The following is a 15,357-nucleotide window of genomic DNA, read 5'->3' on the forward strand; positions in this document are numbered from 1 at the left end:
CACAGGGCTTGAACCCACAAACCGTGAGATCATGACCTGAGCCAGTCAGACGCTTAACCAAGTGAGCCACCCAGGTGCCCCCCAAAATAGAACTTTATTTATTTTTTAATAAAGTTCATTCATTCATTTTGAGAAAGAGAGGGTGCAAGCAGGGTAGGCGCAGAGAGAGAGAGGAGAGAGAGAATCCCAAGCAGGCTCTGCACTGTCAGCACAGAGCCCAATGCAAGGCTTGAACGCATGAACCGTGAGATCGTCACCTGAGCTGAAGTTGGACGTTTAATGGGCTGAGCCATCCGGGCGCCCCACAAAATAGAACTTTAAAGGTCTTGGAATTTCTCCACTAATAGTACTGAGAGAACAAATAAAGCACAAAAATATCTTCAATGATTTGTTTCTTAAATTGCTAAATGTTTAGTGTTCCTGAGATTATAGAAGATACTCATCAATCTATAAAGTTATTTGCATTTTTTCTATTACAGTAATTGTGTTTATATTATAAAATAAAGAAGGTTTACCTAAGGGAAATTTATTTCTACTTCCCTTAATAAAATGGACAGAATTTCTGCTTCTGTCCAAGATGCACTGATAAGAGTTACTCTTTTGCCTTAAAAAAAAAAAATCAAGAAAGAAAAAAACCCCAGGAACTAAAAACACCAGGCACGTTATATAAAACAACAGTTTTCAGACATTAGAGCATAAGTGACCCAGGGCCATGATTCCTGAGAGAAGGGACACTGGTTTGTTGAACCCTGAAATTGTCCAGGTTTACTGTCTGCAGGCAGTTTTCAGGCTGCAGAACAGGGAAAGAAACCCATATAGACCTTTGCAGAGTTGCAAAACCCGTAGGAGTTTTGGGAGGCCAACCTGTCTAGAATGAGGGGCAGAGCGGAGCACCAGAGAGGTGGGGTGGATTGGGGGCAATAGCAGAAACTCAGTTCCATGCAGTGGAAGCCAAACCAGATGATTATAGTTGAAAAACCGGACAATGAAAAATATATGTACTAGGTGGCTTGTGAAAATGCTCCTTGAAATAAGCAAACATCTGAAAACAACCTAAATATATCTAATAACATGGTTTTTAAGAAATGACCACAAAAATTTACGTTTGCAGAAATATATCCATTCGGATGGACGCTGTTTAAGACACACTGTTAAGAGAAACAGATTCTGAAAACAGGAGCTGTCATTCTGCTTTTGTTCCTTTTGTTTTGATTAGATATAGATGCAATGAAAGTCCTGAAAGTTCTGGAAACATATCAATGAGAGTTTTCTAAATCCTGAAAATATATTTTATTGAAATGGAAGATTTAATCTTTTGTGTAAGTACACTTAACCTCATGCTAGGTTTAGAAATTGTTTGCTATATTTGGTCAACATAGGCATCAACAAAATTTTTAATGGTTGTAATATCACAGAACCCTAGAATTCTAGAACTCAAAGGCATGTTGGAGATCATCTAAGCCTACACTTCTTGCTTTAAAAATGAGGAGGTTGAGGCTCAGAGGAGATACATAATGATTCAAGTTTATAGAAAGAGCTGGCCTTACACTTGCCCTTGGGTCTTGACTGTGGCCCCGTGCGCTCTGTTCTCTACTACATATGCCTCCTTTGATTCCCCAAAACAATAACTGATTTTCTTCTAATGGGCATTTTTTTTCCTAATTTCAATTAAAAATTTTGTTCTTTTTTTATGTTTATTTATTTTTGAGAGAGAGGGAGAGAGAGAGAGAGAGAGCATGAGCAGGGGAGGGGCAGAGAGAGAGAGAGAGAGAGAGAGCATGAGCAGGGGAGGGGTTAGAGAGAGAGGGAGACCCAGAATCTGAAACACGCTCCAGGCTCCCAGATGTCAGCACAGAGCCCAACGTGGGGCTCAAACTCATGAACTGTGAGATAGTGACTTGAGCCAAAGTTGGCCGCTTAACTGACTGAGCCACCCAGGAGCCCCAGTCTAATTTCAATTTTAAATAGAACATGAAAACTGTCCTTTTTTAGCAGAACAGGATCACACAAAATTCCCCATACTGAGCAGAATTCTGATAGAAAATGTCAAACTCACGCAGCCTTCCCAGCCGGATGTTTTTACTAAGATCCTCATCACGGTGCTGCTTTGCTATAAGACAACATTCCTTGAAGATCCTGATGCATCTGGGACCTAGCGTAATGCGGGCAGCACGCTGCTCACAGTCCTCATCGTCGTTACGGTAGGCTCCGTCGAGGCAACATTTCTTGAATAGTGTGTATTTGTATTTAGCAACTGAAATAGTAATGATGCAAATGTCCTTGATTATGCACAGAGTCGTAGCACCCCAGGTTCAGAAAGGATCCTGAGGGGTCCTTGGGTCTACGGCCACATGACCCTGCCCCCATCCCCGGACCCGTAGCAACAGCCAAGGCTAGGTGAGTGACCCCCCACACTCAGCTGGGTACTCCAGGAATGGGGAGAATGTGGTCTCACAAGGCAGATCATTCTCATTCATATTAAATGTTTAAAGAGCTTCTTGCAATTAAGCTAAATACTGACTTTTGACACTGGCACCTTGGGTTCAGCACCCTTTGAGTGAAATAAGTTAATGGAGAAGCCTTCAAATATTTGAAGATGGCTATCAGCACTGTATAAGTGCTTCCTTCTTTAAGCCACATATCCTGCTTTTTAAAACTTTTCTTATAGGATGTGGTTTGTGGAACTCCACTGGTGGCATCGTAAGAGCTAATATTTAAAAAAATATTTTTAACGAATATAAATTTGAATGTATAAAAATGAATATGAATAAAAAATTTTTAATGTTTATTTATTTTTGAGAGAGACAGAGCATGAGGTGGGGGGGGTGGCAGTGCAGAGGGAGAGGGAGACACAGAATCTGAAGCAGGCTCCAGGCTCTGAGCTGTCAGCATAGAGCTCGCCTTGGGGCTTGAACTCACCAACCATGAGATCATGACCTGAGCCGAAGTTGGACACGTAGCCAACTGAGCCACACAGGCATCCCAATAAGTGCTCATATTTTATCATAAGTGCCCAAACTACTCAGTGTCTTTCATATTGTTAGAACTTAGAACTAGGGTTGGAATTAAAATAACTCCTATATAGATGGAAGGAATTCTTATCTTACTCTAAGCATGATTATTAGTTGAACTCTGGCCACCGACTTTCAGTTCAACATTCTTCCTCTTTTAATATCACCAGTGATCATATTTCCATTTAAATAATTGTTCAAAAATAATTTCTGTTAGACTGATTTCCCAAAGAATAATCCAAAATACTATCAGCTGTTAAATACACGGAATAGAAGAAATAGGTTTCTAGGTACACTCCAAAGTTAATCGAATCATGATTTTGGTCAGAAGAAAATGGAAGAATATAATTTTAATTGCCAAATGAAGTCTATGCAGAGGAAATATTTGTAACAAGTAAAAAGTTAACCTTTTAACTTTAGAGATAGAAATAATACTTATTTTCCTCAGACTGAGGTTATGCCAAATGAAGTTGTAGAGTTATTTGGATTAATATTTCTGAGAGAGGTAAGCTAAGACATCTGTACATATCTTTCTTTTCATCCATTCCATTTGGATTAGGAATAATTAGATAATGGTTCGTTCTCTCCAGCTTTTGAATAATAGGATCATAACCTTTTTATAATTGCATCAAACTTTTAGAGTACCTTTCTCCTCTATTTTCTTTTTCAGCATTCTCTTTGGCCTGAGAATTTCTTTGCAGGGCTTATCTGTTAAAGGAAGAAGGAGAAGAAGGAGAAGGAGAAGGAGAAGGAAAAGGAGAAGGAGGAGAAGGAGGAGAAGAAGGAGGAGAAGGAGAAGGAGAAGAAGAAAAAGAACAAGAAGAGGAAAAAGCAGAAGAAGAAGAAGAAGAAGAAGAAGAAGAAGAAGAAGAAGAAGAAGAAGGAGAAGAAGACAAGAAGAAGAAGACAAGAAGAAGACAAGAAGAAAAAGAAGAAGAAGAAGAAGAAGAAGAAGAAGAAGAAGAAGAAGAAGAAAAGAAGAAGAAGAGAAGAAGAAGAAGAAGAAGAAGAAGAAGAAGAAGAAGAAGAAGAAGAAGAGGAAGAAGAAGAAGGAAAAGGAGAAGGAGGAGGAGAAGGAGGAGGGGAAGAAGAAGAAGGAAAAAAAGAGTTAAAATGACAAAAAAGAAAATTCCATGAAATTATTTAAGTACTTAAAACATTCATAAGTCATTCATGTATTCCACAAATTCTGAGAGCCTGTGTTTGACTAGGCACCATGCACAACACATCTTAACATTTATCTTACCTTAGAGGAGCTCATGATCTAGTGTCCTCTAGTTTGACTTGTTTGATCCAAGTTTGGCTTTGAATCCTGCAACCTCTTTGACCCACTGATTACAGAGAAATATCTAAGCATTTAAAGTGAGCAAAGTTTTTGTTGGGTATGCTACTTTTATCATTTGCTCTTTGTGCTCTGTTATTATGAATAACAGGTCAAATATAATTATGAACAGTTTTATAGCCACAGAAAGAATATGATTAAGATGTGGTCCTTGTCCTTCAAGAGCTCACAGTGCATTGGCTGAGGCAAAATACATAACGAAATGGAAGAATATTCAGTGATGCCCTGCTACTGTGTTACTTATAAATAGAGCTAGTCGCCACAGTATTCTCTCTGTGAAAGGAGGAGGGAATGATCAATTCTGTATGGGGAAGAAACCTTATTGAGGAGGGGATTCTTTTATCGGCTTCTCCAGGCTAATACAAGGGAAAGCAGTCCTGATGGGGAAAGGCCTAAAGGTATAAAATAAAATAGCAGAGAGCCACCCCTAGAACTACACTTGGGTCTGCACAGCTTAAACCTCAGGTAAGATAGAGCAAGACAAAAGATAACTGGAGAGAGCTGGGGAGAAGACTGTGGAAGATCCCTGAGGACTACACTAAAGATTTTGTACTTTATCTTGATGGCCAGTAAAACATTTTGTACTGGGGCGTTACGTAGTCATGTCTCTCTAAGATGAGCATAGAGAATTTGTGGAAGACAATTACAAAAACGGTATCAATGTAAATTGATCAATGTAAATTTCAGTAATCATTTTGAAGAATAAACCAAAAAAAAAAAAAAGCTGAACATTTTACCATCTTCTCGGGTGTCATCTACATTTGCGTTGGTGAGAAAGAGGAGTCCAGCCAGATGGAATACATCTGCATTGTTGCGGCCACCACCTGCCCCACAGCCCAGGTCGCTCGTCTCTAAGACTTGAAATACCTGTCCAGAGGTGGTTAGCTAATTTAATAATTCTTAGGAATTAACTCAAGGCAAAATGTGGAGTCTACTTAGATGTATAAATTATTTCCCCGAAGAATTACAGGTACTGGTTGTCACATGGGTAGAACAAATCAGGCCATCGTTCATCTGTCAAACGGCCAAAGACCAGATTTCCCAACTTCATTATTTTAGTGTGTCCTTTTATATTTATAAATACACACACATTCAATATTAAAACAAGAACTAAGTTTTACACTTTGGTGAGAAGATTCTTAGGAACTAACCCATGGTGTGTTGGACATAGAACGAATGCTGTGGTCAATATAAGATCCAAACAAACAAACAAATAAATAAATGCATGAATGACTAAATTAACAGACAAATTAATTTTTAAGTTGCTAAAAAGAAATGAGCACAACCTCTTATGTTTAGAGGAAGAAGGCTCTAGGTTCTAAGTGGGTGAGAACTTGTTTGGGGAAGCTTATTCCAGTTTTAATTTTGATCCCAAATGTTTGTTTTTTTTTTTTCTTTTCTGAATGGTTTTAACTGTATAGTTATCTTTCTTTTTTGTTCAAAGAAATTCAAGCCTACAAAACAGTTAACAGGGCATAGGGGAGATAAATGGGAACTTAGGGGAAGTGAATAATTCTCACATTCTTTTGTTCCAGATTTTAATGAGAGTAAAAAAGAAAACAAAAAACAGAAAAGTCTCCATAGGCTGCCTATCCAGTCTTCCATTATGCTGCCACTTTATAAAGCCCCCCGCCCCCAGGTTCAATCTCAAAATCGTCCAAATTGATGGCACTTTTGTCCCAGGAATATAATTGCCATTATGGTCATATGCTACACTTGGAAAAACAAAAAAGGATGAATCAATGTTTTAGAGACTAACATGAGGATAGCTTACCTTCCTAAGAGCCATTGTTTTGAGTATATTTACAGAAGAGCAGATCCAGTCTTCCCTAATTCTTCCCCACAACCTACCCTTGGGGCCACACTTTGTGAAGCATTATACAGAGCCACCCCAAGACCCAGCAACCAAAGCCATGCACCACTTAACTCTTTCCAGAGGTTTCTTGGCTCTTCTCTGGACTCCATATATAGCACTGTCCACTGCTGATAAAGCCACCCAGGAATTTGACTCAGTTGCCATATTAAGAGATACATGTTGGCTTGGAGAATATGACGCATCTGCACTTGGAGACAGATGAACCTAAAAGATCATTTGAAAAAGAAAAGACAAGGTTATTTGCATGAGACAAAACTTCACAAATAGTTATATTTATAGTCTCCTTTATTCAGAAGAAAATTTGATTGTGACTCATAATTTGTGGCTTACCTGGAGCTGATTGCCACACTTTTCTTCGATATTTAACCAGACTGAATCAGACACCAACTCTGCTGTCTGCTCTCCTGTGACGATGTAATAGACCAGGAGACGGGCTGAAGGAACCATGTTTTGTGTCACTGGAATGTTTATGTTTTGATAGGATAAATCTGGAAGTTTCTCTCTTGTGCCAAAGTGGACAATTTTGCCCTTAGATAAAATCTAAAAATAAACAGCAGTAGTGACCATGTTAAAAAACAAAAGTTTTGCTTTCAGTATGGAGCTTGGAGACGGAGTAGAAAGTATGTTAAAGAGAAAGAAAGGTTCCTGGTTAACAGGAACCAGGAAAGGTCAGGAACCTTTCCGTTTACTTAATTCTTTTCTTTCTCACAAGTCAGTTGGATAGGAATATTACGCCCACTGTGTAGATTGATAAAGGGACTGGGGCTTGGGAATTAACTAAATGTCATACTGATTTTAGCTCAAAATCACATAACTAGGAAATCAGAGAGCTAAGAGTTGATCCCAAATCTATTTAAAGTCATCATGCTGTCACTAAAATCTCTTTTGTTTTATTGATTAAAACAAAATAGATGATGAATAGAGTGCATCTTATTTGGGAATTAAGGTTTTTTTTTAATTAAAAAATTTTTTCTTTTTTTAAAAAAAATTTTTTTTTCAACGTTTTTAATTTATTTTTGGGACAGAGAGAGACAGAGCATGAACGGGGGAGGGGCAGAGAGAGAGGGAGACACAGAATCGGAAACAGGCTCCAGGCTCCGAGCCATCAGCCCAGAGCCCGATGCGGGGCTCGAACTCACGGACCGCGAGATCGTGACCTGGCTGAAGTCGGACGCTTAACCGACTGCGCCACCCAGGCGCCCCAAAAATTTTTTCTTTTAATGTTTATTTATTTTTGGGAAAAAGAGAGAGACAGTGCAAGTAGGGGAGGGGCAAAGAGAGGGAGGGAGACAGAATTTGAAACAGGCACCAGGCTCTGAGCTATCAACACAGAGCCTGATGCTGGGCTGGAACTTGGGAACGGTGAGATCATGACCTAGGCCGAAGTTGGATGCTTAACCAACTGAGCCACTCAGGCGCCCTTTTTTAAAAATTTTTTAATGTTATTTATTTTTGAGAGAGAGAGAGACAGAGTACAAGCAGTGGAGGGGCAGAGAGAGAGGGAAACACAGAATCCCAAGCAGACTCCAAGCTCTGAGCTGTCAGCACAGAGCCTGATGTGGGGTCCGAACCCATAAGCCGTGAGATCATGACCTGAGCCAAAGTCGAAGCCTTAATCAACTGAGCCACCCAGGCACCCCTGGGAATTAAGTTTTAAAGCCAGAGATTTGGTTCTGTATTGGAGACATATGGTTAAAAAACAAGTTACAAACCACATGAACCCAAAATGTCCTCAAACTTAAATTGTCCTTAAATAGACTGCATTAAATAGACTGCATATGTGGTTTTGGTACATAGTTAAATAGACTGCATATGTGGTTTTGGTACATAGTTCCTAAACAGGTCCCATAATTCTTCATCCATCAATATGATCTGTGTTCCTCATTTATTTTTTTAAACTTCTTTCTCAAAAATGTTGAAAAAGCTATCACCACCTGTTTGGCCTGGCCACTGGAATAATTCATTCCATTTCTTTGGCAATGTCAGGAAGCCCTTAAGATTTCCCCCACCTTCTGTCCTAGGTTTCACCTATAGGCTTGATTGGCCACCTTTGTTTAATATAAGGGATGTAATAGGGATGTTGCTAAAGGGTAGAATTGGGGTAGATATCATATGACTCAACTCTTAAGAGCAGGATTTGAGTCTCCCTTTTATGCCAGTGAAATGCACATATTTGAAATAGGTTTAGGCCTGTAATCTTTGGCCATGAAATAGAGCAGAGGTAATGTGAAAATTTAATCAGTCTCTGTGGAGTAATCAGGCTCTCTTAGGCGAAGGGCGTATCAGATAAGGAGTCAGAGGTTCCCAGTTCAAATAAAAAAAATATTCCTCTTCCAAGCTGAGTGACCATGGTGAGCGTTTTAACCTCTCTGTTCCTCAGTTTCCTCCTCTGGGAAATGGTCATGAAAATCATGACCCATCTCAAAGGTTTTAGAAAACACTGATTATCAAATTGAATTATGTCCTTGAAAGTACCTTGTAAAAACAAATATAAGGGGTCATTCTAATGTTCCTCTGTAAGCAAAGAGAAATGTTCAAGGTGGGGGAATAGATAGTTTTAAATCTATCATTCCTGTACTTACCAAGTAATTATAGTGAGTTATTTTGTTAATATATGGACTTCTGGGGGTAACAATAATATTCAGATATTCTCCCACAAGCAGAGGTTTATAGTTTCCAGTCCAGTCAATATAAAGGTAACTTTGGCTGAGCGATGAATACGCTATTGCTTGGTAAACTTTGCCAGCTTGATTTTCTTCCGGAAGAGCTGGGTCATCAGTCTTGACCTGAAAAGGGAAATTTCAAAAAAGACATGTGGACTGTGATGAAATATTTTTTATGAAACATACCTTGTAAATTTCTTTCTTTGCTTTATAAATTTCTAACTTTCACAACACCAGATGCTAAAGAGGAAAAAAAAAAACAAACCTCCACTACTCCAATGTTTGTACAGCTGTGATATCAAGTAACTTTACAAAGACTATGGACAATAATTGGAATAATATGGGGTTATGAGCTATGGTGGGAAAGTCTGGTGAAGAGGAGAGGCAAAGATGCTTCTGGAACAAATATTGGCACCTTTCCTGAAATGTCATGGAAAGTTGGGGACTCCTCTTCCCATGGGTTAGCAGGGATTGGGGGTAAGAGAAGGGTGGTAAGAGGAGGCCTTGAGGACTGGGGACAGGAGTGAACATCGCACAGACTTTCTGGTCCAGTTTCATTGTAAAGGAGCAGCACGGAAGTGTACTTATAAATATGGAACGGGGCAGAAATGATATCATGGCTAATAACCCCTTTGATAGCAAAGGGGTTATTAGCTCACACTCTGGAGTGAGCTATGCATTGGTTTGCATCCCAGAGCCACCATTTATTAGCTCTGGATAAGTTAATCACAAGAGAGGTTAGAAGCCTATATTTCCACAGCTGCAAAATGGCAAAAATAATATTCTCTAATTCATAGAGCTGACTAACTGGGTATTAAATGTGTTCAACAGAAAGCTCTTAGCATTTCCTAAGTGCTTAGTAGATGATAGTGAATGTATGCATGTCACTGTCATTAATGTGCATTAACTAATCATTTATGGGGCGGGGAGGGGGGGGCGGATTGGGAACTTAAACATTAGTTGCTGAGAGAGAAACCTGTTAACTGAGCTCTAAAGTAGAGTGGCTCATGCAGCTAGGAAAAAGGGAGACTTCCATGTGTGACCCCTTTGTGTCCCTGAAAAAAGATAAGAAGTGGGGGTGAGGGAGAGAATGTTTCTACCACTGACTTCCACTGCTATACTTATTCTGAAGCTATACCTATCCTAATAAAGTCTTGCTAATGTAAGAGAAAATCATTAATTCCCAAATAGAAAATGATAGATTTATCTTCCTCAAGAACCAGGCAATGGATTAGCATATTGCCTCTGGTGCCTTCCCCCCCCCCACCCCCTTTGAATGCAAAATTGCGGATCTGTTCTCTGGACTCATGTTTAAAATCTGCTGCATCTGTTCTGCACACTAGCCAAAACACACAGTCAAAAAGCACACATTGTCCCAGAAAGTCCAACAGGAGAATTCAGCTCACGTTAAACTCCAACATCCTTGCTCCAGATGGAAGATTAACCATAAACGAAGCTACTCCATCACTGGAACGTGTTACACTTTTCTTCGACTCCAAGTTAGACATCTCTTGGTTTACATCGACCGTTTGTGCGCTCAGGGTCACCGGGACCCCTCCTACCAATTGGTCAAATGAATCCTTAACCTGCACCTGTTTGCCAGAACAGTCCAGATCCATTTCAGCAGCTCATCACTTTTTTTTTTTAAAGCGGAACAATTCTGAAATAATTTTTCTTCTTCCCCACCAAAGTATAAATTATTCACATTTAACTCAGTAGAGAGAGGCATGGCCTTAGATTATAGAACGGCCTAATTCTATTTAGATACTTTAAGCACATACAAAACTTGCTTTAGCTTGGTAAATCTTTCTCTCTTAAAAGCCAGTGACCCACAGTGAATATTAAGTAACACATTTTAATTATACTAAAGTTGAGTTTTAATAGCAACACATTTCCAAAGAATAAAAAAGTAAAACACTCTGTTCTAGCTTTCTAAGTTAAGAACAGGGAACAAAAATTTTCATCTTAAAAATGATTATTTTTTTATATTATAAATTATAACATGTACTATATATAGTGAAATATAAAATACTAAATAAAATATAACTAGAAAGTCAAATGAACACATTAACGCTATACTACCAATATTTTAAAAAGGAAAAGTAGAGGGAGGAGAGAAAATAGTAAAAAGGAAGGAGGAAGCAAAGAGAGAGAGAGAGAGAGAAAGAGAGAAACAGAGAAGCAAGAACAGAAAGAGCCAAAATGGAAAGCATGGCGAATAACACAGAGAGAGGTGAGACAGGTGTATGCAAAGACCACAGGGGCAGACTGAAAAGCACAGAAATGCAAACTCAGATAAGACACATGGGAAGTAGAAAATGGGGAGAGAAAGGGGTTTTATTTTCAAGGAGTGATATTTCTGTTTTAAGGCTTTTGAAGAACATGCCACCAAATAATTTTAAATGTTAGCATTATTTTTACTTTTTAAAAATTTTTACTTTTTATTTATTTTTGGGAGAGAGAGAGAGAGAGAGAGAGAGAGAGAGAGAGAGAGAGAGGACGGACATGAGCAGGGGAGGAGCAGAGAGAGGAAGACACAGAATGTGAAGCAGGCTCCAGGTTCCAGGCTCTGAGCTGTCAATACAGAGCCTGGCGTGGCTTTTGAACTCACGGACTCTGATGAGATCATGACCTGAGGTAAAGTCAAACGCTGAGTCACCCAGGCGCCCCAAACGTTGGCATTTTTTTTTAACTATAAACTTACGGTGTTTTATTTACATATAACTTAATGTAATGCTTTTTAAGGGAATGCCTAGCACAGGCTACCTGACTACTTGCTAAATACCGGCACTTGCCCTACAGGCTGAAATCACTCTGAGGCTGAAGCTGGCCAGCAGTTTCCCACCTTCTTTTGCATCTTAAGGAGCAGGTTTTACAAATGAATTCCCTCTGTGATTCCCTTCTCCAGCTTCCCTCCCCTGTTTGCCATCCCCATGCTCTCTGTAAACAGAAAAAGAGAACCATATTCAGCAATCTTCCCTCCTTTATCTACCTTGATAGAATACGGAATCCCGGGCTTCATGAAAAGAGGAGTAGCAACCAAATTCAGTTTGTAGGGAGAGAGGACATATTTGATGCCAGGAATTTCTGCCTCTTCAGAAAATCCACCTAAAGAAATGACATGCATCACGTTGACCTTTTTTAAGAATGTGCCAATCCCTACGGGGATCTGTTTGACCTGTATATGTCTCCACAGACTTATTCACTTACTTGCTCCATTCCTGCACTCATTCATTTATCAGTAGTCTTGGTTCAAAGGGGGTAGTGCAGAGAAAAGTTTAGACCTCAGGTGTTTTCCAAAGCCTTATATCCAAGGCTTGTGCAAGGAGAGCTACAGGGTTGGACTGGGGAGGAAGGTGAGGAAGGGCCACCACTCTTTCTCAGTGGCCTGAGTTTCAGTTGAATATGTACAAGGGATTATGGAGAGAGGGAAAGGACTAGGCACTGAGCTTTGCAGGGATTCACCTGTAGAGCACAGGGATATGGAGAGATATGGAGAGGAAAACAGAAAAAGAGTGCCTGAGGTAGAGGGAGCCCTGAGAGTCCACTGGCAGGGGCCCAATAACATACAAAGCTCCAGTATCCCCAAAGTCCTTTCCAATATTACATCCGTAACACCCATATGCATATCCTATACTTCGGCCAACTGGATAATCAGCCAGATAATCTCAAAGATCAAGTCTTGCCTGCTACCTGTGGTATGTCCTCTCTATGGATGGTGTCCCACTTCTCCCCATCTACCATCCCTGCCTCAAAACCCTACTTATCCTTCAAGACTGATTACATTCAGGGTGCTATACTTGGTTGCTCAGCAATCATCTAGGAGCTCACCTACCTCTGAAGGTCAGTAGCATTAAGTACTTTGCCTAGAGGGCAAATAGAATTCCTGCTTATAACAGAATTCTTCGTTTACCTGTCTTACAGCCGATGCTAGTTTGTAAGCCACTTGAATGCTGGGATTACACACATTCATATTTGTAAGCCTGTATGTTTAGCAACACTCTTTGAATATCTCATAAATGTAGCTTAAACTGAATTTATTTGAAATAAATTGAGAAAAAATAAAAGTAAAAAACAAACATTAAAATAATGTCGAAAGTAATATCCTGGGCAAGGAGTATCATTCTCCAACATCTATCAACCATTTGATAAATACAAGGTACTCAATAACTGGATAATTATCGCCATTCTTCATTCTACTACCCTTCAAGGACAAATACAAAGAGGCGGAAGGGGCCTTAGGGACCATGTGGTCTAACTCTCATTTCACCACAAAAAGGAGGGGCTAGTGTGGTTACATAACTTGTTCAAGTTAGTTTGGAGGTTCAATACAAACCTGAAAATATAAAGAACATCAGTAATCAAGATGCCAGAAGTAAGACAAATTGACCGAATTTGGAGTAATATTTAATGACTATTACAAACCACTGGAGTCGGGGTTGAGAGCACAAAATACTTTTAAGGATGCTAGGAAAGTAATAAGTAGAAAGAAGGAGGAGGAGGAGGAAAAGGAGAAGAGGGAGCAGGAGAGGAAGAGGGAGGGAGGGAGGAGAAAAGAAGATAGAGGGGAAGGGGGAGGAGGGGGCTAATACCTTATATGGTATTCACTAGCTGACAGGTATTATTTTACGTGCTTTGCATATATTGACTCTCTGATCCTCACCACAACCCTATATGTATGCTATTATTGTACCCATTTTAAAACCATTATCTCTGATTTTAGATAGAATTCCTGAATATTACAGCTGAGAGGGGCTTTAGGTGGTATATTCGTTGTACGGATAAGGAGACTAAATGATAATGCAGTATCTTCCATTTGCATAGCATTTTATCACACATTTGTACATACCTAATGTCATTTAGATTTTTATTCTTACCAGGTGAGAACATTGGGGTGCTACATGTTCAAGTCACATAGCCTGCTAGGCTACTCAAGATGTCAACTGGGCAGTGCTATCCCATTTTTGCACATGGGGTGATAGAGACCCAATGATAGAGTGGCAGAGCTCTACTCTAATCTGTTTTTAATGATATGAAAAGGAATATTTAGCTATGGAAGAAAATAAAATATGAAAGAATTTTAGAAATTATTTATACTTTTAATATGCTGTCTAAATATTATTCAAGGAAAAAAAAAACTTACCTGTAGACTCTATGACTGTGACACCAATATAAAGGTACTTGTTGTTTAAATCTTCCAGACTTTCATAGGACAGTTCCTTGGTTGCCATTTTAGAGTTAAATGTGACTTGAGCAATTCCATTGATCAACTTTTTGAAAAGGGAAAATGAAAGAGGTATTTCAGAGAAGAAAGAGGTATTTTAGAGAAAATGAAAGAGGTATTTTCAGAAAGAGGTATTTCGGTTTGTTGGGGCACCTGGGTGGCTCAGTCAGTTAAGCGTCCGACATCAGAGAAGGGAAAAATTAACAAAATCTGCCTTTATTACCTTCTAAATAGAAGGCAACTATCAGAGGAGTAGTTTATTGTCACCAGTAGAGTCAATGATTGAGTCTACAGTTGAGCCCAGAATACTATTTTCTAACTTAGTTTGGGTAGATGTATAGGAAGAGTCTTAAACCCTATATGGTTCAACAAGGTTGGTTGTTGTTGGTTTTTTGTTTTTTATACTAGCTGACACAGATTCCTTCTTCTAATCTTTGAGTTGTCACCCATGTTTCTGGGCCTGCTTTTAGTTCACTTTTGCTCCTGAGAGTTTGTTGGGTTCTATGATATTTAATTTGGACTTCGCTGCGTACACATGGAAACACTAACTTAAAAACACCCAATGGGTAAAGGGACATAGAGTTAAGTCATATCATATTATTTAATTATTAACCACAACAGTGAAATAGATGTTGCCTTATTTTTCTTCTAAAATCCAGTAGCTTGAGGCCAGGGACTTTTGTCTTATTTACCTTCAAATCTCAGTGTCCAGCATAAAATCTTACATTAAAAAGAGGTGTCTGATTTATAACTTGAATAAATAGAACTCTTTGGAAAACTATAGGCTAAATACAAACCACAAGAATATACAAGAATCAGTAGAATGTATACAAGAATATACAAGAATCAGTAGAATGACATGAGCCCTTATCATCTGAGGTATAGTGTCAAGAACACTGAACAAGGGATAAGGGGACCAGGGCTCTAGTCTGAGCTCCGGCAACCACTAGCCCTTGACCATGAACAAATAACTTCCCAATGAGTTCATTCACTCAGAAATATTCATAGAGCACCTGTCATTTGCCAGGAACCAGGTTGGCTCTGGGCATATAATGGGAACAATTCAGACCCACAAAGGGTTCAGTGTAGAGGATGAGAGAGAAGCAAGTAAACCATTGCAGTAAAGAAGGGCTTCTCAGTCTCAGCCCTGTTGACATTTTGGACAGGATAACTTGTTGTTAGGGCTGCTCTGCACATTGTGGGAATTTGGCAACATGCTGGCCTCTACTCACTAAACGCCA

General features: G+C 39.3%; 1 protein-coding gene across 1 annotated transcript in view; it reads right to left on the bottom strand.

Annotated features, from left to right (window-relative positions):
• LOC109269885 (complement C5-like) overlaps positions 1–15,357 on the bottom strand; it is an 89,845-nt gene that overhangs the window by 51,451 nt on the left and 23,037 nt on the right. The window contains exons 9-17 of the mRNA XM_019454000.2: positions 14,036–14,162; positions 11,885–12,000; positions 10,299–10,484; positions 8,812–9,015; positions 6,560–6,769; positions 6,281–6,433; positions 5,091–5,220; positions 3,657–3,719; positions 2,057–2,254 (exon numbers count right to left, since the gene is read on the bottom strand). Coding sequence (XP_019309545.2) covers positions 2,057–2,254; positions 3,657–3,719; positions 5,091–5,220; positions 6,281–6,433; positions 6,560–6,769; positions 8,812–9,015; positions 10,299–10,484; positions 11,885–12,000; positions 14,036–14,162 — 1,387 coding nt within the window. The remainder of the gene's footprint in view (positions 1–2,056; positions 2,255–3,656; positions 3,720–5,090; positions 5,221–6,280; positions 6,434–6,559; positions 6,770–8,811; positions 9,016–10,298; positions 10,485–11,884; positions 12,001–14,035; positions 14,163–15,357) is intronic.

The sequence above is a fragment of the Panthera pardus genome, unplaced genomic scaffold (genome assembly GCF_024362965.1).
Source record: "Panthera pardus isolate Hobbes unplaced genomic scaffold, ASM2436296v1 HiC_scaffold_20, whole genome shotgun sequence".
In the NCBI taxonomy this organism is placed as follows: domain Eukaryota; kingdom Metazoa; phylum Chordata; class Mammalia; order Carnivora; family Felidae; genus Panthera; species Panthera pardus.